This window comes from Pongo abelii, chromosome 5 (genome assembly GCF_028885655.2).
Source record: "Pongo abelii isolate AG06213 chromosome 5, NHGRI_mPonAbe1-v2.0_pri, whole genome shotgun sequence".
NCBI classification, from domain to species: Eukaryota; Metazoa; Chordata; class Mammalia; order Primates; family Hominidae; genus Pongo; species Pongo abelii.
The window spans coordinates 152,585,720-152,609,649 of NC_071990.2; the positions used below are offsets into that span (position 1 = coordinate 152,585,720).

Here is a 23,930-nt window from a genome sequence, read left to right on the forward strand (position 1 = left end):
ACTGTTTATAATAGAATGGTAGTATAGAGAACCCTAAATTTCATACAATGAAAAACCACTAATGTTTGGAATGAGTTATATTGAGAATGTAATAATTGAATATAGTTGTATTTGACTTTCAGGTAATATTTTTTCACTAAATCAGTGACTAATGCAATCTCAACCAGGAAGTAGCCAGAAAGCTCCTTATTTCCTTCATTTCCTTACTTGTCAGTGACGGAAATGGATAATAAAATGTCTCATAAGGTGATCCCACCAGGGCACAGCCATTCTCTCTCTGCGTAAGCTTGAACTTGTCCGGCTCACACTCCCCAGGGAAGAAGAAGAGAATTAAGCTGGGGCGTAATGAAGTGGTTCTGTCCAGAGAAACGTTCCTAGTGGCTGAATTATGAGGAGGAGGAAGTACACATTCCCGTGTCCCTTTTATTCCATATTGGACTTTGTACAACATGGAGTCAGAGCCAAGAGATGGGAATAGGAAGTCCTAGAACTTTTTGCAAAAAGTCTCTGCTCTCTAGCTTTCACTGCTGAAAGCTTCAAGATCTGATGTGGCCATACCCTCCCGGGCAGCTGAAAATTGAGTCTGTGCCACCAGTTGACTGGGGTGCCCTCCCTGCTGTGTTGAGATCCAGCTCTGGGAAAGTAGCCTCAAATGCAGGAAGCCAGCATCTTTCATTGCCCCTTATCTCTGTGCCAGACAGACAATGCAGCCTTCTTGACAGACCTATTACTAACAAGGGAGGTGGCCCGTAGGCTAGTCATTGATTCATTTGACGCATATTGTATGCCTACTGGGTTTCATGCTCCATGCTGGGGATTCAGGAGTGAACCTGCCTAATATAGTCCCTGCCTTCATGGCATTTACGGTCCAGTGGTAGACTGATAATGACCACACTAGACTGATAATGACATTAATAATCAATTAAGTCTGAGACATGCTACAACAGCAAACCATGTGGTAGTGCTGTGAGCGGGGGTAACGGGTCCTAACCCAGCCCACCCTTTGCTAAGCAGAGCATGGCAAAGAGCACATTCCCCCTGGGGGGCCACCCTAGGGAGCACCAGACACAAACCCTGCATGGTCCAGACACGCAGAAAAGTGATTGGATTGCATGCATGGCTTTTTGAGGGTAGACTCTCTGGGCCTGTGGTTGCTTCATGGCTGAAGTCCAGCTCCTTGTGGGAATGGCCATCCCATTGGCACTGTCGCTGACCACTACCTGTGTTTGGGCTGGTTCAGGCGCAGTTTGACATCGCAGTGGCCAGCGAGATCATGGCGGTGCTGGCCCTGACGGACAGCCTCGCGGACATGAAGGCACGGCTGGGAAGGATGGTAGTGGCCAGTGACACAAGTGGGCAGCCTGTGACAGCAGATGATTTGGTGAGTGTTTCCAACCGGAAGCTTCAGGGAGTGGATGGTTCTCGTTCTTTGTTACCAGAAAAAGAAAGGTTTTCTTCCTTTTATCAGTGGGTGTAATGAGGATACAGAAAAAGTTTCCACACACACATTTCTTCCCCCACAAGCATGTTTGCCTGACTGCTTCCTAATGTTCTCATAGTCATATATGACGTGCTTATACCCGGCTGCAACAAAAACATGTGAAATTTATTTCAGGAGCTTTCCACCATCCTTGCCAATCCTGATCTCTGCTTCTGCCTGGGCTGGGGAGGAGTCACCCCCCTGCAGTCACTTGGTAACTTTTAAAAAATGTACCTTCTATGCCTGCCTGAAATTAAGGGCAAATCACCTTTCCAAGGAACAGAAGGAAGTGGCTCTGCTTCCATGAACAGAAAGATAAAGTTAAAATTGGCACATTTCTGGCACCAGCCTGGCTTATTATTTAATTTGGGGCCTCAGATTTGGGTTTCGTATTATAAAAGCAAATCTCTGCCTCAGTCAGTCTTGCTTTTCTAGTTCCGCTTTGAGTAGTTGTAGTGCTTTCTGTAAAGCTTCCATGGAACACCATTGCCTTTTTTAGTGCTTTTTCTAATTGGCATGCTAGTCTTCTTTTCTTCTTCATCTTTGTAGTATAATAGCGACCTTTCCTGTTAACTCTTTTTTTTTTTTTTTTTTTTGACACAGAGTCTGGCTCTGTTGCCCAGGCTGGAGTGCAATGGCGTGATCTCAGCTCACTGCAGCCCCTGCCTCCTGGGTTCAAGCGATTCTCCTCCCTCCGCCTCCCGAGTAGCTGAGATTACAGGCGCGCGCCACCACCCCCAGTTAATTTTTGTATTTTTAGTAGAGATGGGGTTTCACCAGGTTGGCCAGGCTGGTCTCGAACTCCTGACCTCAGGTGATCCACCCACCTCGGCTTCCCAAAATGCTGGGATTACAGGCATGAGCTACCGCGCCTGGCCTTTTCCAGTTAACTTAAACTCCACATATTCCATAGGTGTTTCGTTTGCTTGCATTTTTGTATATAAGTGCATGGGTGTGGACACAGGCCTCTAAGACAGCCATTACTCCAAATTTAAGCTTACTTTCCCATATACTGAATCTCCTACAATAATGGAACTTAAAATGCACACTGGCTATTGGTAAGCAGTTGTGAACAGATAAAGGCAAAGTCATATTTTATTAATTTCAAGGGCTTAGGGTGTAATTTAAATTCTTTTTCAAAGTGTCCTGATTGTTTTTCAGCTGCTTTTGAAGAAATGAATCTAACTCGTCTCAGAAGTCTTGTCAAGTAAATTCAATAGATCAATGTGTGTCAGCAGCCTATGGAATACTTAGTATAAAAATTAAAGAGAAAACCCTCAGGTTGCTATAAAAGTGCTGCTTTATTAAAATTACCAAAATCTCACTATTTCTATTTAAACTAACATACTACAGTTTCTGTCTAAATACATTGCTCTGTATTTTATTTATTTGTACGGCAATAAATATGTGTCAGGAACAGTTTTGAAACTTAATCCTCAAATACTACTTCCTTAAATTTATTTATTTATTTTTTTAATTTTTTTATTTTGTTTTTGAGATGGAGTTTTGCTCTTGCTGCCCAGGCTGGAGTACAAAATGCCATGATCTTGGCTCACTGCAACCTCCGCCTCCCAGGTTCAAATGATTCTCCTGCCTCAGCCTCCCAAGTAGCTGGGATTATAGGTGCCCACCGCCATACCCGGCTAATTTTTGTATTTTTAGTAGAGATGGAGTTTCACCATTTTGGCCAGGCTGGTCTCGAACTCCTCAGGTGATCTGCCCACCTCGGCCTCCCAAAGTGCTGGGATTACAGGCATGAGCCACCACGCCCAGCCATTAAATGTATTTTTATGTGAGTGTATGATAAAAATCTTGGATCGGAACAAACCCAAAGATTACTCTCTTTAGTTATCTTTTTAAATAAAGTCTTTATTTATCTTTTTAATAAACTCTTTTTAGTTATCTTTTGTGTTTCTTGTTGGCAAGAAGTACCTAATTTATTCCAATTGTGCTTCATCCGGTGGGAGCTATTGAGAGTTGGCCACCCATAGAAAATAGAGGGAGGATTTTAGGAACTGCTGAAGGTTTCTGCCATGTGCATGAGTCTGATATACCCTGGAAGAATCCGTCTGAGCCTTCCCCACAGGGACACAGAGTGTGGAATGCTAGCAGCGCACAGAGGGTGGCAGAGCTTGCCCTGCACATGACAGCACAGGCGCTGAGATGTGTCCCAGAAAAATAAGCAGGTAGAAACCTATGTGAGACATGCAACAGAATCATCCCTCTTCACTTCCTTCCTCCTTTAGTGTTTTGAATCAGTTTATTTGGTTGGGAAGTGTAAGCAAGGATAGTGTGCAGAGAAGTAGGAAAACTACTCTTCTTCCACCTGCTCTGCGTTAGCACAACAGGACATCTCTCACTGAGCTTTCCTGTCCTGCAGATTTCTTTTTTCTTTTCTTTTTTCTTTTTTTTTTTTTTTTTTTTTTTGAGATGGAGTCTTGCTCTGTTGCCCAGGCTGGAGTGCAATGGCACAATCTAAGCTCACTGCAACCTCCAACTCCCAGGTTCAAGCAATTCTCCTGCCTTAGCCTCCCGAGTTGCTGGGATGACAGGTGCCTGCCACCACGCCTGGCTAATTTTTGTATTTTTAGTAGAGATGGGGTTTTGCTATGTTGGCCAGGCTGGTCTCGAACTCCTGACCCCAGATGATCCACCCACCTTGGCCTCCCAACGTGTTGGGATTACAGGTGTGTGCCACCACGCCCAGCCTGTCCTGCAGCTTTCACAGTGAACCATCTTCGTGTATGTATAATGAGTGGGTTGCATTCATATCATGTGTGTTTTATACAGTGAGGTAGATTTCAGTTACATAGGAATATGGTTAATAACAGTGTATTCCTGAAAATTGCTAAGAGAGTGGATATAAAGTGTTCTCACCACCAAAATGATAACCATGAGGTAATGCATATGTTAATTAGCTAGGTTTAATCATTCCACAGCATATATATATACTTCAGAACATCATGTTATATACAATAAATACATACAGTTTTATCTGTCAATTTGAAGTTAAGGAAGAAAATAGATTGGATTTTCTTACACCTTTTAAATGATTAAATATTGTAAAAATAGAAACCAATCACATGAGGGAAACATTTACTACTGTTGGTGATAAAAGTACAGGGAGAATGTAATGCACTTTGGAGTGATGAAGATTCTCTGGATTCTACCACTGCATCTGTTAGTGCCATGGCATACTGTGGTAAAATGACACTGTTTTCCGATGCTATGTACAGCAAGGGATAGTGCCCTGTTTTCCCCCCCTAGAGCTACCATCACAGGCATTTGCTCATGTTATAGCCTTCCAATAACTAATATGTTGAAAACACCAAGACACCACTTAAGGTCTTTACAAAGCGAGAAGGAATTGGGAAAAAAAGAAACAAAGGCCGGGCACGGTGGCTCACGCCTGTAATCCTAGCACTTTGAGAGGCTGAGGCAGGCAGATCATGAGGTCAGGAGTTCGCGACCAGCCTGGCCAATATGGTGAAACCCCATCTCTGCTAAAAATACAAAAAAAATTAGCCATGTGTGGTGGTGCGTGCCTGTAGTCCCAGCTACTGGGAAGGCTGAGGCAGAAGAATCGCTTGAACCCTGGAGGCAGAGGTTGCAGTGAGCCGAGATCATGCCACTGCACTCCAGCCTGGGCAACAGAGAGAGATTCCGTTCTCAAAAAAAACAAAAAAAAAAAAAAAAAAAGAAAAGAAAAGAATGTGAATAGTGACATCACATTAAAAAATAATAAACTTTAGCCTTGTGGCCTTTTTTTGGCACATTTTTTCCGCTAGTTCTCATGCATCATCCCTGTTCTCTCTCTTCTCTGTCTTTTCTTCATCCAGGAATAGAGAAAGAGGACTTAGAAGGAACCCAACCTAGTACTTCCTGAGACTGGAAGGAAGCTGTCTTATTTCATGTATAAGTGGCACCAGCTTGACTGTAGGAAGAGAGATAGCGTGAAGCCTTTCAGATCTAAACTAGAAAGCTTTCAAACGTGGTAGTTTGTTGAGTTATTCTCTCTCTGTGGAATGAATGATGTGAAGATGGTGAGAAATCAGAGTGGGTGATTTTAGACATTTCCCTTTACCCTACTTCATTCCTGCTCTGTACAGAGCCTTGTTTCCGTTCTTCACCTTATTTCTTTGAGCAAGAGTAAAGCCTCTGATTATGAAAATACACTGTGCATAAATAGCCAGAAAACACATTTTCTTGCAATGAAAGATTTGTTTTATGGAAAATCTCATAAACACCATCAGGGAGGGTTTTGGAAGAAGGTCAAATGTCCTTCAAAATGCTATTTCCCCATCACCATTCACATCTTAGTGTGACTGACATCTGTTCTCAGCTCTGGTGGGGAGAGGTGGATAGAGACAGCAGCACTGTCCCCTGTGGCCCAGGGTTGCCTCTGGGGACGCCCACCCAAGAAGCAGGCTGGAAGAAGTGCAAAGGGGTTAACTATTGCCTACATGATCTTTTGTCAGGAATCTAACGTTTTTCTCTCTCCTGTAGGGGGTGACAGGTGCTTTGACAGTTTTGATGAAAGATGCAATAAAACCAAACCTGATGCAGACTCTGGAAGTAAGTGGTTTTCTTCTTATAGTAATTGTTTGCATTAACCGGATTGCCACACAATGTGAACATTTTTAGCCAATATGAGGCAGGCATAGAGCATGCCTGGGGCAGCAGTGTGCTTTGCAATCTCAGGCAGAAGGAGTGAGGATCTGGTTAGGAACCTGTATTAGTCCATTTTGACATTGCTACAAGGAACTACCTGAGACTGGGTAATTTATGAAGAAGCATCAGAATAACTTCTTGGCCAACCAAAAAAAAAAAATTTTAAGTGTATTCATAGCTTCTTTAATATAAGTCATGTCTTGGCTTAATTGACCCGAGTAGAAACTTAGAAAGTCAATGTCTGAGGCCAGGCGCGGCGGCTCATGCCTGTAATCCCAGCACTTTGGGAGGCCGAGGTGGGCGGATCATGAGGTCAGGAGTTCAAGACAAGCCTGACCAATATGGTGAAACCCCATCTCTACTTAAAATACAGAAAAATTAGCCAGGCATTGTGGCACGCACCTGTAGTCCCAGCTATTCGGGAGGCTGAGGCAGGAGAATCGCTTGAACCTGGGAGGCAGAGGTTGCAGTGAGCTGAGATCGCACCACTGCACTCCAGCCTGGGCAACAAAGCGAGACTCCATCTCAACAAAAAAAAAAAGAAAGAAAAGAAGAGAAAGTCAATGTCTGTCTAACATTTCAATAGGTTGTATGGCCATGTTTACAATATATTTTCTGTGTTCTCTTAATCTCTCATAATCATTGAGTTGCGAATTTTTTGGTTTGCTTTTTTGTTGTTGTTTGTTTGTTTCCAAGCAAAATACAATAAATGCCAAGACTTTCCAGGAAAGCATTTGCCAAAGGCAAGTCAATAAACACACAGCGTGTTAGTTGGTGGTAAGGTCTGGAGAAGAAAAATCAGAGGCCATGAGGGGCAGAGTGACGTGGGGTATGTGTGTCTGTGCCTGCCCACCTGTTAAAGCAGTACCAGCACAGAGCTGAGTAAACCAAGGGGGTGGGCCGTGCATGTGTCTTGAAGAGCATTTGGACAGAGGGTTACCTTTAGTGCAGGGGCCTCGGGCAGCAAGGTGTTTTGCAGTTTCAGACAGAAAGAGCGAGGATCTGGTTAGGAACCTGTATTAGTTTGTTCTCGCATTGCTGTAAGGAACTACCTGAGACTGGGTAATTTAAGAAGAAAATTGGTTTAACTGGCTCACAGTTCTGCAGGCTGTACAGGAAGCGTGGCTGGGGAGGCCTCAGGAAACTTATCATGGTGGAAGGGGAAGGGGAAGCAGACAGATCTTCACATGGCAGAGCAGGAGAGAGACAGCGAAGGAGGAAGTGCTACACACTTTTAAACAACTAGATCTCATGAGGACTCACTCACAATCATGAGAACAGCAAGGGGGAAATTCACTCCCAGAATCCAGTCACCTCCCCCCAGGCCCCTCCTCCAACAGTGAAGGTTGTAATTCGATATGAGATGTGGGTGGGGGCACAGAGCCAAAGCATATCAGAACCAATATGACAGAAATGGGGGGATTGGCCAGGCACGGTGGCTCACGCCTGTAATCCCAGCACTTTGGGAGGCCAAGGCGGGCAGATCCCTTGAGGTCAGGAGCCTCGAGACCAGCCTGGCCAATATAGTGAATCCCGTCTGTACTAAAAATACAAAATAAATTAGCTGGGCGTGGTGGCAGGTGCCTGAAATCCCAGCTCCTTGGGAGGCTGAGGCAGGAGAATCACTTGAACAGGAGGCGAAGATTACAGTGAACTGAGATTGCACCACTGCACTCCAGCCTGGGCGACAGAGTGAGACTCTTATCTTTTAAAAAAAAGAGAATAGAAAAAAATGGGGGAACCATTTCTGAAGATGCCCAGTGAGGGTGCAGTGAGGGTCCCCTGAGCTGAGGAAGGGAAGACTGAACACCTTTGAACAGGTGTCTGCAGCCCCGGGGGAGGGGTGCAGGATGCGTAGGTGCCGAGGCCACACCCTCCTGCGGCAGGTTGTCCTTCCCGTCTTTCCTCTCCCCTGATCATTCTGCCAGCATGCACATGTCCTCAGAGGTAGGCCATCTTAAAAAGCAAACAAAAACATTTCAAAAACCTCCCGCCCCCTGCATCCTCCTCTAGCTTCTGCCCGGCTCTTGTCTGTCATTGGGGTCTCCATGTTAACTGACCTCGGGTTCTACCTCTCCTGACTGCACTTGTCCAGGTCACTTTTCCCTTGGAGACACCAAGTCTTTGTTGCTGTGCCCTCCTCAGAGAAGCTCAGCAGAGTTTGACACAGCTGCCCTTGTCTTCCTTCAGGAGCACCTGGTTCCTCTGGCGTCTAGGGTCAACCCCTCCCCAGGCCTGCTCGCTGCTCCTCCTCTGCTTTGCTGGCTTCTCTGATGACCCCTCACCTTTTTTGCCCCGTTCTCCTCCAGAATTAGCCAGGTGATGTCTCCCAAACTCTTGTTTGGAATATCATGCACCTGGAATTTGAGACTTGCAGGTATAGTTACCAGGAGCCACGTCAGTGGGTAAAAGCCATTTCAAACTGATACATAAACCAGGACCCACCTCCTACTTCCTTCCAGCTCGCTGCTTCCCTGAAACCTACCCAGTCATCCAAGGCAGAAACCCGAGGATGATCCTAGAGGCCTGTTTTCCCTTCCCATCTTCCTGTGTTCATCCCTGCAGAGTTGACCCTGGTTACATGACTCTGCCCTGTCCACGGCGCTCAATGCCTCCCTCCTTCCTGCTTTAGCTGCCAGCACGCCCCACCTGCACGAGTGCAGCAGCCTCCCAACTAGTCTCTCTGCTGCTACTCTTTTCTTCCAAAATACTCTCTCCTCAGCAGCCATAGAGACTGAAACCTAATGAAGCCCTGTTGCCTTCCTACTTAGAGTTCTTCCATGATTTACCCATGTTTCCACCCTGGTCTGAAAAGCCCCAGGGATCTGGCTCTTGCCCCTTCCCACTCCTTGTCCCTTATCCTCATCTCTCATCCTCCGGGGGACCTTTGCACAGCTAACACCACTACCTGGGCCACTACCTGATATTCTCATGTCCAGATCCTTCACCTCCCTCAGGTCTCTTGTCATGTAAGCATCAGCTGCTCAGAGGAGCCACAGGAATATGCAGCCCCCGTGCCTCTGCTGTCATTGCAGTACATAGCACAGAATGCTGAGAGCTTCCTATTTCCTTATCTGTTTTCTGTATTTCTCCTCCCACCGAGGTGATAGCAGGACCTTTTCCATCCTGTTCACCACTGTATCTCCAGCTTCTAGAAAGTGCCTGACACCTATTAGAGGCTCAGTAAAGACTTGTTGAATAATTAAGTGAATGTTTATTATTTTTACTACATTCTCCTAAAAATACACATTTATTAATAAATAACTGAATAAGAGAAAAAATATGAAGTGATGTGACATTCCTTCATAACACTTCTCCCTCAAAGATGAATACTTATTATTAGGGATAATCATTTTCTTTGTTGTTGTTGTTTGTTTTGTTTTATTTTGTTTTTTTTGAGATGGAGTCTCTCTCTGTCACCCGGGCTGGAGTGCAATGGTGGGATCTCGGCTCACTGCAACCTCTGCCTCCCAGGTTCAAGCGATTCTCTTGCCTCAGCCTCCCAAGTAGCTGGGATTATAGGCGCCCGCCACCACACCCGGCTAATTTTTGCATTTTTTTTTTTAAGTAGAGACAGGGTTTCACCACGTTGGCCAGGCTGGTCTCAAACTCCTGACCTCAGGTGATCTGCCCGCCTGAGCCCCCAAAGTGCTGGAACTACAGGCGTGAGCCACCATGCCCAGCCAGGATAATCATTTTCTTGTTTTAAATAATTCTTTTTTTTTTTTTGAGATGGAGTTTTGCTCTTGTTGCCCAGGCTGGAGTGCAATGGTGTGATCTTGGCTCACTGCAACCTCTGCCTTCCAGTTTCAAGCGATTCTCCTGCCTCAGCCTCCTGAACATCTGGGATTACAGGCGCCCGCCACCATGCCTGGCTAATTTTTATATTTTTAGTAGAGACAGGGTTTTACCATGTTGGCCAGGCTAGTCTCGAACTCCTGACCTCATGATCCGCCCACCTCGGCCTCCCAAAGTGCTAGGATTACAGGCGTGGGACACCAGGCCCAGCAAATTTTTGTATTTTTAGTAGAGGCAGGGTTTCACCATGTTGGCCAGGCCAGTCTCAAACTCCTGACCTCAGGTGATCCGTCTGCCTCTGCCTCTCAGAGTCCTGGGATTATAGGCGTGAGCCACCGCGCCCAGCCTGAGCACTTTTTTTTTTCTTTTATTATTATTATACTCAAGTTTTAGGGTACATGTGCACAATGTGCAGGTTTGTTACATATGTATACATGTGCCATGCTGGTGTGCTGCACCCATTAACTCGTCATTTAGCGTTAGGTATATCTCCTAAAGTTATCCCTCCCCCCTCCCCCCACCTCACAACAGTCCCCAGAGTGTGATGTTCCCCTTCCTGTGTCCATGTGTTCTCATTGTTCAGTTCCTACCTATGAGTGAGAATATGCAGTGTTTGGTTTTTTGTTCTTGTGATAGTTTACTGAGAATGATGATTTCCAGTTTCATCCATATCCCTACAAAGGACATGAACTCATCATTTTTTATGGCTGCATAGTATTCCATGGTGTATGTTGCCACATTTTCTTAATCCAGTCTATCATTGTTGGACATTTGGGTTGGTTCCAAGTCTTTGCTATTGTGAATAGTGCCGCAATAAACATACGTGTGCATGTGTCTTTATAGCAGCTTGATTTATAGTCCTTTGGGTATATACCCAGTAATGGGATGGCTGGGTCAAATGGTATTTCTAGTTGTAGATCCCTGAGGAATCGCCACACTGACTTCCACAATGGTTGAACTAGTTTACAGTCCCACCAACAGTGTAAAAGTGTTCCTATTTCTCCACATCCTCTCCAGCACCTGTTGTTTCCTGACTTTTTAATGATCACCATTCTAACTGGTGTGAGATGGTATCTCATTGTGGTTTTGATTTGCATTTCTCTGATAGCCAGTGATGGTGAGCATTTTTTCATGTGTTTTTTGGCTGCATAAATATCTTCTTTTGAGAAGCGTCTGTTCATGTCCTTCACCCACTTGTTGATGGGGTTATTTGTTTTTTTCTTGTAAATTTGTTTGAGTTCATTGTAGATTCTGGATATTAGCCCTTTGTCAGATGAGTAGGTTGGGAAAATTTTCTCCTATTTTGTAGATTGCCTGTTCACTCTGATGGTAGTTTCTTTTGCTGTGCAAAAGCTCTTTAGTTTAATTAGATCCCATTTGTCAATTTTGGCTTTTGTTGCCATTGCTTTTGGTGTTTTAGACATGAAGTCCTTGCCCATGTCTGTGTCCTGAATGGTAATGCCTAGGTTTTCTTCTAGGGTTTTTATGGTTTTAGGTCTAACGTTTAAGTCTTTAATCCATCTTGAATTAATTTTTGTATAAGGTTTAAGGAAGGGATCCAGTTTCAGCTTTCTACATATGGCTAGCCAGTTTTCCCAGCACCATTTATTGAATAGGGAACCCTTTCCCTATTTGCTTGTTTTTCTCAGGTTTGTCAAAGATCAGATAGTTGTAGATATGCGGCGTTATTTCTGAGGGCTCTGTTCTGTTCCATTGATCTATATCTCTGTTTTGGTACCAGTACCATGCTGTTTTGGTTACTGTAGCCTTGTAGTATAGTTTGAAGTCAGGTAGTGTGATGCCTCCAGCTTTGTTCTTTTGGCTTAGGATTGACTTGGCAATGCGGGCTCTTTTTTGGTTCCATATGAACTTTAAAGTAGTTTTTTCCAGTTCTGTGAAGAAAGTCATTGGTAGCTTGATGGGGATGGCATTGAATCTGTAAATTACCTTGGGCAGTATAGCCATTTTCACGATATTGATTCTTCCTACCCATGAGCATGGAATGTTCTTCCATTTGTTTGTATCCTCTTTTATTTCATTGAGCAGTGGTTTGTAGTTCTCCTTGAAGAGGTCCTTCACGTCCCTTGTAAGTTTGCAGATGACATGATTGTATATCTAGAAAACCCCATTGTCTCAGCCCAAAATCTCCTTAAGCTGATAAGCAACTTCAGCAAAGTCTCAGGATACAAAATCAATGTACAAAAATCACAAGCATTCTTATACACCAATAACAGACAAACAGAGAGCCAGATCATGAGTGAACTCCCATTCACAATTGCTTCAAAGAGAATAAAATACCTAGCACTTTTTAAAATATAATCTAAACCTGTTATTTCTGTGCTGCCTAATAAATCAGAGATTCAGAACCCTTAAAAAGAAAATAAAAGTAAGGGCAAGAAGACCTGCTGAGGCTGAGGCAGGAGAATAGCTTGAACCGGCGAGGTGGAGGTTGCAGTGAGCAGAGATCATGCCACTGCACTCCAGCCTGGGCAACAGATTGGGACGTAAAACAGACTGAGACCCTGCCTCAAAAAAAAAAAAAAAAGTGCTCAAACTGTTCATATACAGGACTGGGCTTGCTAGGGATAGAAGGGGGAATTCTTCAGACTACTCTACAAGGACACAAGAACTCCTCAACCTAAACAAAGTATGAAGGTACATAGACAAGTTTCTTGTAAGTCAGAAAACAGAGAAATCCACAGTAACTATAATACATCCCTTAAAGAATAAGCATGTATTTGTAGGAAGCAAACAAAGCTTTCCATAGAGAAACCACTTCCACCAGATGATTATATGGACTTGGGTTTTGTTTCTGCATCTGTCACTTGGCAAATGAAGATACCGTCTTCAGGATGTTCCGTGTCATCGATTTCATTTAAGGCATAGGCTGTTTTAAGATTACTTTAAAAGATATGGACCTTTTTACAAAATTAAACACTGCATTCACTTAAAATATTTGCACACATGAACTCTTGTACCCTGATCCTATGTTGTCACTCTGGGTTTTATGTATCTAATCATTGACTAGGAATCTATCTCAGCAGATAATTCAAAAATCGTTGACTAGTTTGTAGATTATGCTTTCCTGCTCACATTTGAACACACCTGGTTGTTAGTCTGGTAGGAGGTCATCAAGGGCCACATCCTTGCAGGTTGCCAGGAGACCAGTAGTTCTTAATCCTGACTGCACTTGAGAAGCTCCTGGGAAGATTTAAGAATATTGATTGATTGATGCCGGGCTCCCCATCAGACCCAGTGAACATAATGTCTGAGGATAAGGCTTGGGTATCCCAAGTGCTTCTCATGTATCGCCAGCCTGAGGAAGACTTAAGACAAGAAAACAGTGAGAGCTCTTAACATTTTCCCACAGGTTAGCCGTGTGTGATGTTGATGGAAACTTCACATGTGAGAGCACACTGTCCAATACGGCGGCCACTGGACATGTGGCCATTTCAATCTAAATTACCTGAACTTCAATAAAATTTGGAATTCAGTTCTTCAGTCATTTTAGCCACATTTCCATTTATGCATTTATTTATTTATATTTTACTGTTCATGTTTAAGTGCTTAGAACTCTGGTAAGCTAACAATTACTTGAAATTACTTGAAATATTAATCTTATGAAATGTTTGAAAGGGCCATTATGGAGAATATTCATAGCAAGATAGTTCCTGCCTTATTTTCCTGAGTGTTCTGCATGTAAAATAAAACCCAGAACTCAAGATAAATGTGTGTATGCCTTTGAGTTAGTCACAGAATTTTCTAAGCAACATGTTTAATTTGATGTACTGTATCTTATAGCTATATCCATGTTTGAGTGTGCAAGTGTGTGTGTACCTGTGTTTGGAAGTCTAACAATGACATTCCAATATTTTTTTCTGACCAAATCGATACTGGGAGTTTTAAAACCAGAGCCCTAATCTTGACTTAATTATTAATTTCCTCCATGGCCTTGAAGAATTCCCTTAGCCTCTCTGGGCCTTAACTTTCTGGATAAAGAAGTTGGCTTCTTCGTGCTCTCAATATTATCTGATTCTGTGATTTCTAGCTAAAGCTACATTTATACAAAAATATAAAGTGCTTTTGCAAAGTAAAAAGTAGAATAGTGGTTATCAGAGGCGGTGGGGGATGAAGAAGTTGACCAAATAATACAAAATTCCAGTTACACACCACCTACGTATTCATAAACATGTGTCCCTGGGTTTTATTTATTTATTTTTATTTATTATTTTTTTCATTTTTGAGTCAGAGTCGGTCTGTCACCCAGACTGGAGTGCAGTGGTGCGATCTCAGCTCACTGCAGCCTCCGCGTCCCAGGTTCAAGCTATTCTTGTGCTTCAGCCCCCCGAGTAGCTGAGCTGGGTTTACAGGAGCACACCACCACACCCTGCTAAATTTTGTATTTTTAGTAGAGATGGGTTTCACTGTTGGCCAGGCTAGTCTTGAACTCCTGACCTCAGGTGATCCGCCCATCTTGGCCTCCCAAAGTACTGGGATTACAGGCGTGAGTCACTGTGCCCAGCCAATTGTATTGATTTTTATGGTTACGTTTTCTTGAATGGAATCATTTCTTAATTAAAAAAATAAATAAATATACTTTTTATACTATCAGGGTTTAATTTCATTCTTTTAAAAAATATAGTGCATGGCAACATAAAATAAGGTAAATAATTTATTTCATGGTCATTGAGGCAACTAACAAAATGGTTTAACAATATTTTGGAAGGAAATGACTGTATTCTCACAGTTTTGTCTCCCAGGTTCAGCATTAAATGTAGAATAACATTTTTCTAGAATCCGGAGGGAATTTGGTCCTTTGATTGAGTCAGAGTATTTTGACTGTCTTTGAAATATTTTATGCATTAAATATGCAGTATTCATAAAAGCTTTCCTACCCCGTTTGCCCCAAATTGATCTTGGTTTCCATGCTTCTGTTTGTCTTTTGGGATTTTGATTTGCTCTTTCACTTCTCTAGGGGACACCTGTGTTCGTGCATGCAGGCCCTTTTGCTAACATTGCTCACGGCAACTCTTCAGTGTTGGCTGATAAAATTGCCCTGAAACTGGTTGGTGAAGAAGGATTTGTAGGTAAGTTACTTCTTTTAAATTTAGTTGTTGTAGACTATTGAAGAAATCTAAGAACTGATGACTGGAATGGAGTGATATCCATCCTGACATGAAATATATTCTTTCAGGCGCCCTCTTTCATAGATGGTCTCAGTAATTGAAAAGCCCTAAGGTCTGGTCTATACTTGTGAAATTATGCTTGTGCTTGAATCGTAGAGTCTGGTATCAGGTACATATGGGTTTGAGTATAAACTCTGACTCTTGCAAACTGAGTGACATTGGACACATTTTAATTACTACTGAGCTTCGGTTTTCTTGTGTGTAAAATAGTGATAACAATACTGTATCAAACCTTTTAGGGTTGTTATGAAAACTGAATGAGATAGTTTAGTTGTTCCGCAAATGTTTTTTGAGAACCTACCACTTAGAAGGCATGTTAGCTAGGGATCCAGCGGTAAGCAAAACAGATAGGCGCAGTGGCACATGTCTCGCTACTCAGGAAGCTGAGGCAGGAGGATTGCTCAAGCCCAGGAGTTTGTGTCCAGCCTGGGCAGCATAGCAAGACCCCGCCTCTGTGAAAAAATAAAAATTAAAACAACCAGCCTTAGCCCCTGCCCCTGTGGAGCGTACTGTCTAATGGTAATTGAATAAGAGAAAGTGCTCGTTGACTGTCAGCCATTACTACCCTTACTATGTAGTACTGATAACTTGAAGTCGTGGGTTTATTTCCATGTACAGTTTCTCCTCGTTTTTTGTGAGCTTATATAGGAGAGATTCCCAACCAGTCGAATTAGAAATGTTAATTGGTAGGACTGCACACCTTTTGCTGCTGTCAAGTTCTTTGTAGAACCTGTTCCTCTTTGGCTTTTCTTGCATATTCCAGCTAGAAAGAAGGGGCAACTCTCATAGAGTTTACTAAGTCAGTGCCAGCCCCAGTCTCACCCACAATACTAAGGCAGCAAGGAAACAAAAGACAAAACCAAAACACAGGCATTCATGGAGGAGTCCCTTAATCTGACATATGAGGGACTGCATTGGCAGATTTCCCATGCTAACAGGTAATTCCCATTAACCACACATATACCTATAATCGGAGATAGCAATCTCTTCTTTCACTCTTATCATAAGCTTTGGATCAAACTCAAAAGAGTTATTTTATTAGAAGAGAGTGTGCTGGACAAAAGAACTTGGCACTGCATTTTATGCTCAGACATCACAAAGTTCATTCACTGTTATTAAGACTCTTTGAAGAATTCCTTGTGGACTGGCAGTCAGGATCAGATGAGGCTTGATGGAGTTCCATTCCTACACGATCTGTTTTCTGCAGCTCTCATGTACTTTGCTCCTTTGGTAGCAAATCCACTGCAAGAGTGGCTAGACATGCTGTCTAAGTGGATTTGCTCAATTGATCGCTGCCTAATTGTAGAGCTAATGGACAAGGAGGCTGGGTCAGGGCGGGCACTGGAAAGTTGGGTGCTTAAGTGAAGTGGTGGTTCTGATGCATCAGCTCTGCAAATAAAGTAGCTTCTAGAAGGAAGCACTCTATTTTATGCTGACAGAGATCTCTGCCCGTCCCAGTTCTTTCTTTGTCAAATACATATTTATAAAATACATGTTATCATGGCAGAATACTTTTAAAGATATAAACTGATGATGTATGCAAAACAAACGAGCTCTCTGTGTGACTTTGAACAAGCCATTAGCCTCTCTTGGTGTGTCCCTTGTAGACATTCTCATCTGAAAAATGAGAAGTTGGACCAGATGAGGAGTTGGATGTGGATGTGTAGCCGCGGACTCAAGAGTTAGACACTGTGGAATTGGAGCCCTGACTGGTAGTCTGTTTTCATTTCTCTAGGGCTCAATTTTTTATTTAATAAAAAGAATACTTCTGTATTTTAATGAATAGGATCAAGTGAGAAAGTGCTTTGTAAAACATGAACTATGTGCAGGTCAGCAATTATGCTAATTCTTTCTATGATCTCATCTAGTCTAAGATGCTGTAAGTGGGGGAGTTCTTCATGAGGATGAAATCTGTCCATTGCCAGATGGTTGAAAGGGCAAGCCCTAGAGTCAGAGGTTTTACCTCAACTGCTTTCAAGTCACAGAAAACCTTGGGCACATGAGCCCTTCTCTTCCTTGGTTTACCTACCTGTAAAATAGGGCTTTGGATAGGGCTTCCCTCTGGAAAGGACTTGATAGGTTTGAAATGAGGCATCAATGAGATCATGGGGTTGAGTCCTGGCACCTGACACATGGTAAGACTCAATCCTTCTTGGCCACTCCTGGCTGTCATTGTTACCCCCACTATTGATACACTACTGATGAAGGTTACATTTTCTTTTTTCTTTAGATCTTTTTATTTTTTGGATGATTTTATTTATAGTTGTTATAAAATACACATAACATGAAAGTTACCAGCTTCACCATTTTTGAGTGTACATTCAGTAGTGAAGTACACCCACATTGTTGTGCAACCAAGCTGCAGAACCGAAGTCCCATGCCCATTAAATATTCGTCATTCCCCTGCCCCCAGCCCCTGGCAGCACCCTTCTACTTTCTGTCTCAATGAAGTTGACTCCTGGATACCCCATGTGAGTGGAATCATGCAGTATTTGTCCTTCTGTGCCTGACTTATTTCACTTAGCATAATGTCCTCAAGGTTCATCCATGTTGCAGCAGGCGTCAGAATTGTCTTCCTTTTTAAGGCGGAATAATATTCCATCGTATGGACAGACCATACTTTGTTTATCCACTCATCCTTCATTGGACATTTGACTTGTTTTCACCTTTGGCTCTTGTGAATAATGCTGCTGTGAACATAGATGTACAAATATATTTTAATGTCTAAAAATCGTGCTCTATGATGTCTAAATATGTGATGGCAATGACTTATATTCATAAATACATACCATGGAACTCTAGCCCTGTAATGTTGAACTCTCCCGAAGGTGGTGTGTCCATGCTGTGGCTCTGTTGGAATGCTGGTGGCAAAGCCAGTGTATTGGACAGTGGGAATGGGGCGTGGTAAGGAGACAGTGTTCTTTCCCCATTGCTTGGTTAAGCCTGTGCTGTGGGGCTGGTTCATTCCTTGCCCTTGGATGAAGTTTATAATAGTTCCCTCTCATTCTCAGTTAATATCTAGTCCCTCTAACATATATATTTTTTAATTCCTCTGGTCACTTTCAATCATAAGAATAGCCCCTAAAATTAAAAATGCATATCCAGTTGTATATCAAAACCAAAAACTCCAAATGTCACTCAGACTTGAGCTCCTCTCCTACCCCATCTGGGCCTCCTCTGGCTGACAGTGGGAAGGGGAAGGTGGCTGCTTGCTTCTCTGCCACCCTCGTCTTGCACTTAGGCTCGCCCTGGCCCCTCCTAGGTTGAAGCTTTGGCATGAAACGGTGCCCGCGTAGCCTTTACCAGCAGAGGTCCTCACACTTTTGGCAGAAGCCCTCTGAGCAGTACCTCATTTAGACTTTCCTACCTCTGATTCCACACCTGGTCTCGGGTACCACAGACCTCTGACCTCTGGCTGGGGACATACCCTGAGCCTTGCCAGCTGGTCTTCTGGTCCTCATTTGTGGCTTAAGGGGGAAGCGGGGACGCCAAGGCGGGTGGATCACCTGAGGTCAGGAGTTCAAGACCAGCCTCGCCAACGTGGTGAAACCCTGTCTCTATAAAAATACACAAAAATTTAGCCAGGCTTGGTGGTGCATGATGTAATCCCAGCTACTCAGGAGGCTGAGGCAGGAGAATCGCTTGAACTCCAGGAGGCAGAGGTTACAGTGAGCTGAGATCACACCATTGCACTCCAGCCTGGGCAACAGAGACAGACTGTCTCAAAAAATAAAAATAAGGGGGAAGCAGCTTCGCATGCTTTTCACTGGGAGCTGGGGGAGGAGCTGGATGTGGCACACTGATAACTTTCTTTGAAGAAATTCTTTCCCAGGTTCTAACCCGTCAACCCTTTTGAAGCCTCAATGGGCTAAGGCGTACAAAATCTATTTCAAACTGCTTTGCAAACCCTGCCAGGTCAGCCAGCACCATCCTTTGGCATGTGAGCAAACTGACACCAATTTGAGGCTCGAAACAAAAGTGAGACAAAAAGACCTTCATTTCAACATCCTTCTACAGAAGTTAAATGGAGTAGGCACATCTGAGGTGTATCTGAAGTCTGAGCAGGAATTCATGTTCTTCAAAAAGTTGTCGTTTATAGTAGACTATCTTTACGACCTCATAATAGGGAAGGATCTCTTAAAATATGAAAAGCTCAAACCATAGAGAAAAATATCGATAATTTGGGCCGCATTAAGAAGTAAACTGTATGTGATAAAAGATACAAGGATAAAAACCAAGTGACAGATTGGAAAGAAACATTTGCAAAGATAGTAGACAATGATTAGCATTGAGAATATGTAAAACAGTAAAGACTGAAGACTGATAAGAGAAAGACAAATAATCCAATACAAAAATAGTCAGAGAATTTGAAAAGGTGATTCACAGCAAATGAGCAATTTGGTGGAATTTCTAGGTAGAACTGAAAATGAACAAATGATTTAGCAATTTCACTTCTATGTATACTCCGGAAAAGAAGTAGTCGAAAATATATTTAAGTCCTTTGAAATAATTGACTTCAGTATCCCTTTAATGAGCATTTATTAAGCTTCTGCTATATGTCAAGTACTATCTGCTAGGAATTGAGAATCAAAGATGAATAAGACAGGTTTCTTGCCCTCCAGTAATTGATGATGTGCTGTGAGAGACAAGAACTTCAATGGTAAGTACAATGCACTTGATTAAGTACTATATTAGTTAAGGTTCTTAACTAAGAGTTTTAAGGGATGATGGGCATCTCTTAGATAGAACTGTCTCCATATTACTGGTTTTGCTGATTTAGTCTAATTTCTGTTCTAACAAAAAGCACACACAAGGAAGGAATTATTTTGTCTATTCTGAATAATTAGTCTAAGCTAATGGAATCAGTAGTCCATTTAGACTTAAAACAGAGTGACATTTATTTTAAAAAAGCATGAATATGCAAAACACTTTATGAGAATTTTTCAAAAACTGCTGTGATCACTGTTGTGGCTGTTTCTTCCGTTAGTCAGCAGTTCTCATGGGAGTCCACCTAACTTCCATTTACATGCTGTAAAGGCAAACAGATATTTGGCATCGAATTCTAATCATGTATTACATTTAAAAATTAAAGCAAAAGGAAAGAAAGAAAGGAAAAAGCAGTATTGAGTTCCTGGATTTTAAAAACATTATTATCTCATCTTTAAACTGTTTGTAGGAATTTCAAACTTACCCATTAACTTTGGATTTTTTAATTTGTTTTCTGCTCTCTCAGTTGGTTTTGATTCCAGTTTTCAGGTAAAGATCTTGTCTTTCCAGGGGAGTGCAGAATGCAATTGTGTATCCTTAGAGGCAGGTGTCATTAACTGAGGGTCACCAGCCAGTGGTGGACTCCTGGATAGACTTACATCTACAACTCCCTCCCATAATTAAACATAGATTTGTGCATATGGATTTATATATATATATACCTTTTTTTTTTTTTTTTGAGATGGAGTCCCACTCTGTCTTCCAGGCTGGAGTGCAGTGGCGTGATCTCAGCTTACGGCGACCTCCACCTCCCAGGTTCAAGCGATTCTCCTACCTCAGCCTCCTGAGTAGCTTGGATTACAGGCACATGCCACCACACTTGGCTAATTTTTGTATTTTTAGTAGAGACCTGGTTTCACCATGTTAGCCGGGCTGGTCTCGAACTCCTGACCTCAGGTGTTCCACCCACCTCGGCCTCCCAAAGTGCTAGGATTACAGGCGTGAGCTGCCGCGCCTGGCCACCTTTTTTTTTTAATCTGGAGAAAATTAGACAATTCTTGGATTCTCACAGGGGACCGTGACATAGGAGAGAGAAAGAACTGTGGATGCATATCTCAAAGCCTAGCTCTACTTTCGACGGTAGCTTTTGATGTCCCGTACACATTTGGCATTTATTATCCTTATCCAGAGGTGCTTGTCAAGAAGCTACCTAATTGATTGCAACTCTGCTGCTTGCTCTCTGTAGAGAATCACATAGACCCGGCTGTGTTCCCCAGGTGCTTCCTGGGTTCATAAGCATAAACACTCATGCAGCAGAGGAGAAATATGAGACAAGTGCCCAATTAAAACACAGGGTGATCTTTGCCTCAGACATTTTAGGATTAGGATTTAGAAATCAGAATGAATAGACATAGCAGTTCCAAGACAAATTGAATGGGATTGGGAAACAAAGCCTTGTTAATATTTTCATTAAAAACGCCCCCGTTTCTGAGCCATTCCTGAGCATTAGACCGGTGCTGAGAGTATGATATACCTTCTCACTCAATCCTTAAAACCGTCTGTGGGATCAGTGTTACTATCCTCATCTTACAGATGACATAACAGAAGCTTAGCAGGATGATGATACACGTCCACGATCAATCAGCGAATAAGTGACAGAGGATGTGACCTGAGGGCTCCTTCTCGCCAAAGCTTGTGGGTGATCAGGCGGCTATTGTGCTCTCAGTGTTTTTCTCAATGCTCTTTACCTGGTTGCCACCCTCTCCCATTAAAAAATAATTTCAGCCAAGCGCAGTGGCTCACTCCTGTAATCCCAGCACTTTGGGAGGCCGAAGTGGGTGGATCACGTGAGGTCAGGAGTTCGAGACTAGCCTGACCAACATGGTGAAACCCTGCCTCTGCTAAAAATACAAAATTAGCCGAGCGTGGTTGTGGGCCCCGTAATCCCAGCTACTTGGGAGGGTGAGGCAGGAGAATCGCTTGAACCCGGGAGGCGGAGGCTGCAGTGAGCTGAGATTGCACCATTGCACTCCAGCCTGGGCAACAAGAGCAAAACTCTGTCTCAAAAAAATAAGAAGAAGAATTTCAGGTGAGCTGTCTACAGCAGATGGTCACAGTTACAGGAAGCACCAATATAACTATATCGTACCAATATATCGTAATGTGCGCCAACAGTGGTGGTCCTTTTTGGTCCTTTTTTTCTTTTCTGTGTCCTACTTTAACATTTCTTCCTCCCAAGTAGGTTACTGATTAAAGATGACCTTATCGAGTCCCACTGTTTCCTTGCTCTACCTCTCAACCTGTATTTTTGGGGAACAGTTTTTTTATTTTTTTATTTTACTTTTTTGAGACGGAGCCTCACTCTGTCTCCTAGGCTTGAGTTCAGTGGCACGATCTTGGCTCACTGCAACCTCCGCCTCCCGGGTTCAAGCGATTCTGCTGCCTTAGCCCCCCAAGTAGCTGGGATTACAGGCACGCACCACCATGCCTGGCTAGTTTTGTATTTTTAGTGGAGATGGAGTTGCTCCATGTTAGCCAGGCTGGTCTCAAATTCCTGACCTCAGGTGATCCACTCACCTCTGCCTCCCAAAGTGTCGGGATTATAGCTGTGCACCACCGCACCCAGCCTAGGGGACAGTTTTATAATCAATCTTCTTGGCCTTCAGAGGACTCTGCTGGTGGCTATACCCAGCTACTGGCTTGTTCTCTCTTTCCACTTTTATTGCCCTGAAATTCTAAATATTCCATCATTTTGGTAGAAGAAAACCAGACCAAACTAAACATTCTCATGATTTCATCCACCTTTAAAAAAAAAAAAAAAAAAAAAAAATTCTGACGTCAAGTGATCCTGCAGCTCTAAGCTTTAATTCTCCAAGACCTCACCCTGTTTACATTATTTAAAAACACTGATCTCAGCCTGGGCTCCACTTTTGTTATTATGATACTTCCAGGTTTTTTGTCTTTAGTAAATTTATTCATAATTAAATCAAGGTTGAGAAGTGCTGGCTTATTAGAGACTCTGGCTGAAGGTCATGTGCTAACTCAGGAAACTGCTAATCACGGGTCGTGTTTTTCAGCCCCTGTCTTCAGGAAGGCTTGACTCTAAGGGAGGGTTGTTTTGTGTCATCTCCAGAGCTCTCATTTCTCCTATGTGGCTTGGTGCCGCAGCTCATTCCTCCCCTCGCTGTCTGTTTGGCCTTTGTCCTACCTCACCTTTCTCTTTCCATGCTTTTGTGTAAAGTAGCCCTCTTTCAAGCTGCTGCTCTGTCCTTTGAAAACAAGTGAAAAACAGGAAAGTATGCAAAGTAATGTCACAAACACCCATGTTCCCGCCACTCTGTTTCATCAAAATCATAACATGTCGCTGTGTATCCTTTAGTTTTTTTGTTTTTTTTAGAGAGATACATTTAGCTGGGCATGGTGGCGCATGCTTATAGTCCTAGCTACTTTGGAGGCTGAGGCAGGAGGATCAATTATGCCCAGCAGTTTAATTCTCCTGGGCAACAGAGTGAGACCCTGTCTCTAAAAAAAAAAAGAAAAAAGAAAGAGAGAAAGAAAAGAAAAGAGAGAAGAAATCAGATATTAGAGACACAGTTGAAGTTCCCGTGGACCCTCCTGATCCCGTTCTTTTTTCTGCTTCTCTCCTGATTTGAGTGGTTATCATTTCCGGGTGTTTGTTTCTACTTTGACCACATACATATATGTACGCTAAAGATGTAGCAGAGGTTCTCAGACTTTCTCTGCTCATGACCATTAATGGCCCAGCAATTTTTTTCATGGTACCCCCCGGGCAAGAGAAATACCTAACATATCCATTTATTAAATAGGTCCAAACAACTTAATGAGTATTTATGTCCTTACAACTAAGTAGCCACCTGAAAAAAATAATACATATGAATTCAAAGGAAAAAATAACATCGTTTCATTTTTAAATTACCACCATAAGTTATGAATGAGATGTGTGTCCTTGTCAGGCACCAGACAACTTCTGACCCTTTGTAACCAGTTGACACCCACACCTCATTTCCTGTTCCACGTTGATTTTCACATGATTTTTGCATTTTGCTGCAGTACCTGCCAAAAACTTT

General features: G+C 42.9%; 1 protein-coding gene across 8 annotated transcripts in view; it reads left to right on the forward strand.

Annotated features, from left to right (window-relative positions):
* Positions 1 to 23,930, forward strand: part of MTHFD1L (methylenetetrahydrofolate dehydrogenase (NADP+ dependent) 1 like) — a 240,498-nt gene that overhangs the window by 95,472 nt on the left and 121,096 nt on the right. For all 8 annotated transcript variants that reach the window (XM_024248174.3, XM_002817487.6, XM_063725059.1 and 5 more), the window contains exons 18-20: positions 1,241 to 1,381; positions 5,987 to 6,055; positions 14,925 to 15,036. In XM_024248174.3, the coding sequence (XP_024103942.2) occupies positions 1,241 to 1,381; positions 5,987 to 6,055; positions 14,925 to 15,036 (322 nt within the window). The remainder of the gene's footprint in view (positions 1 to 1,240; positions 1,382 to 5,986; positions 6,056 to 14,924; positions 15,037 to 23,930) is intronic.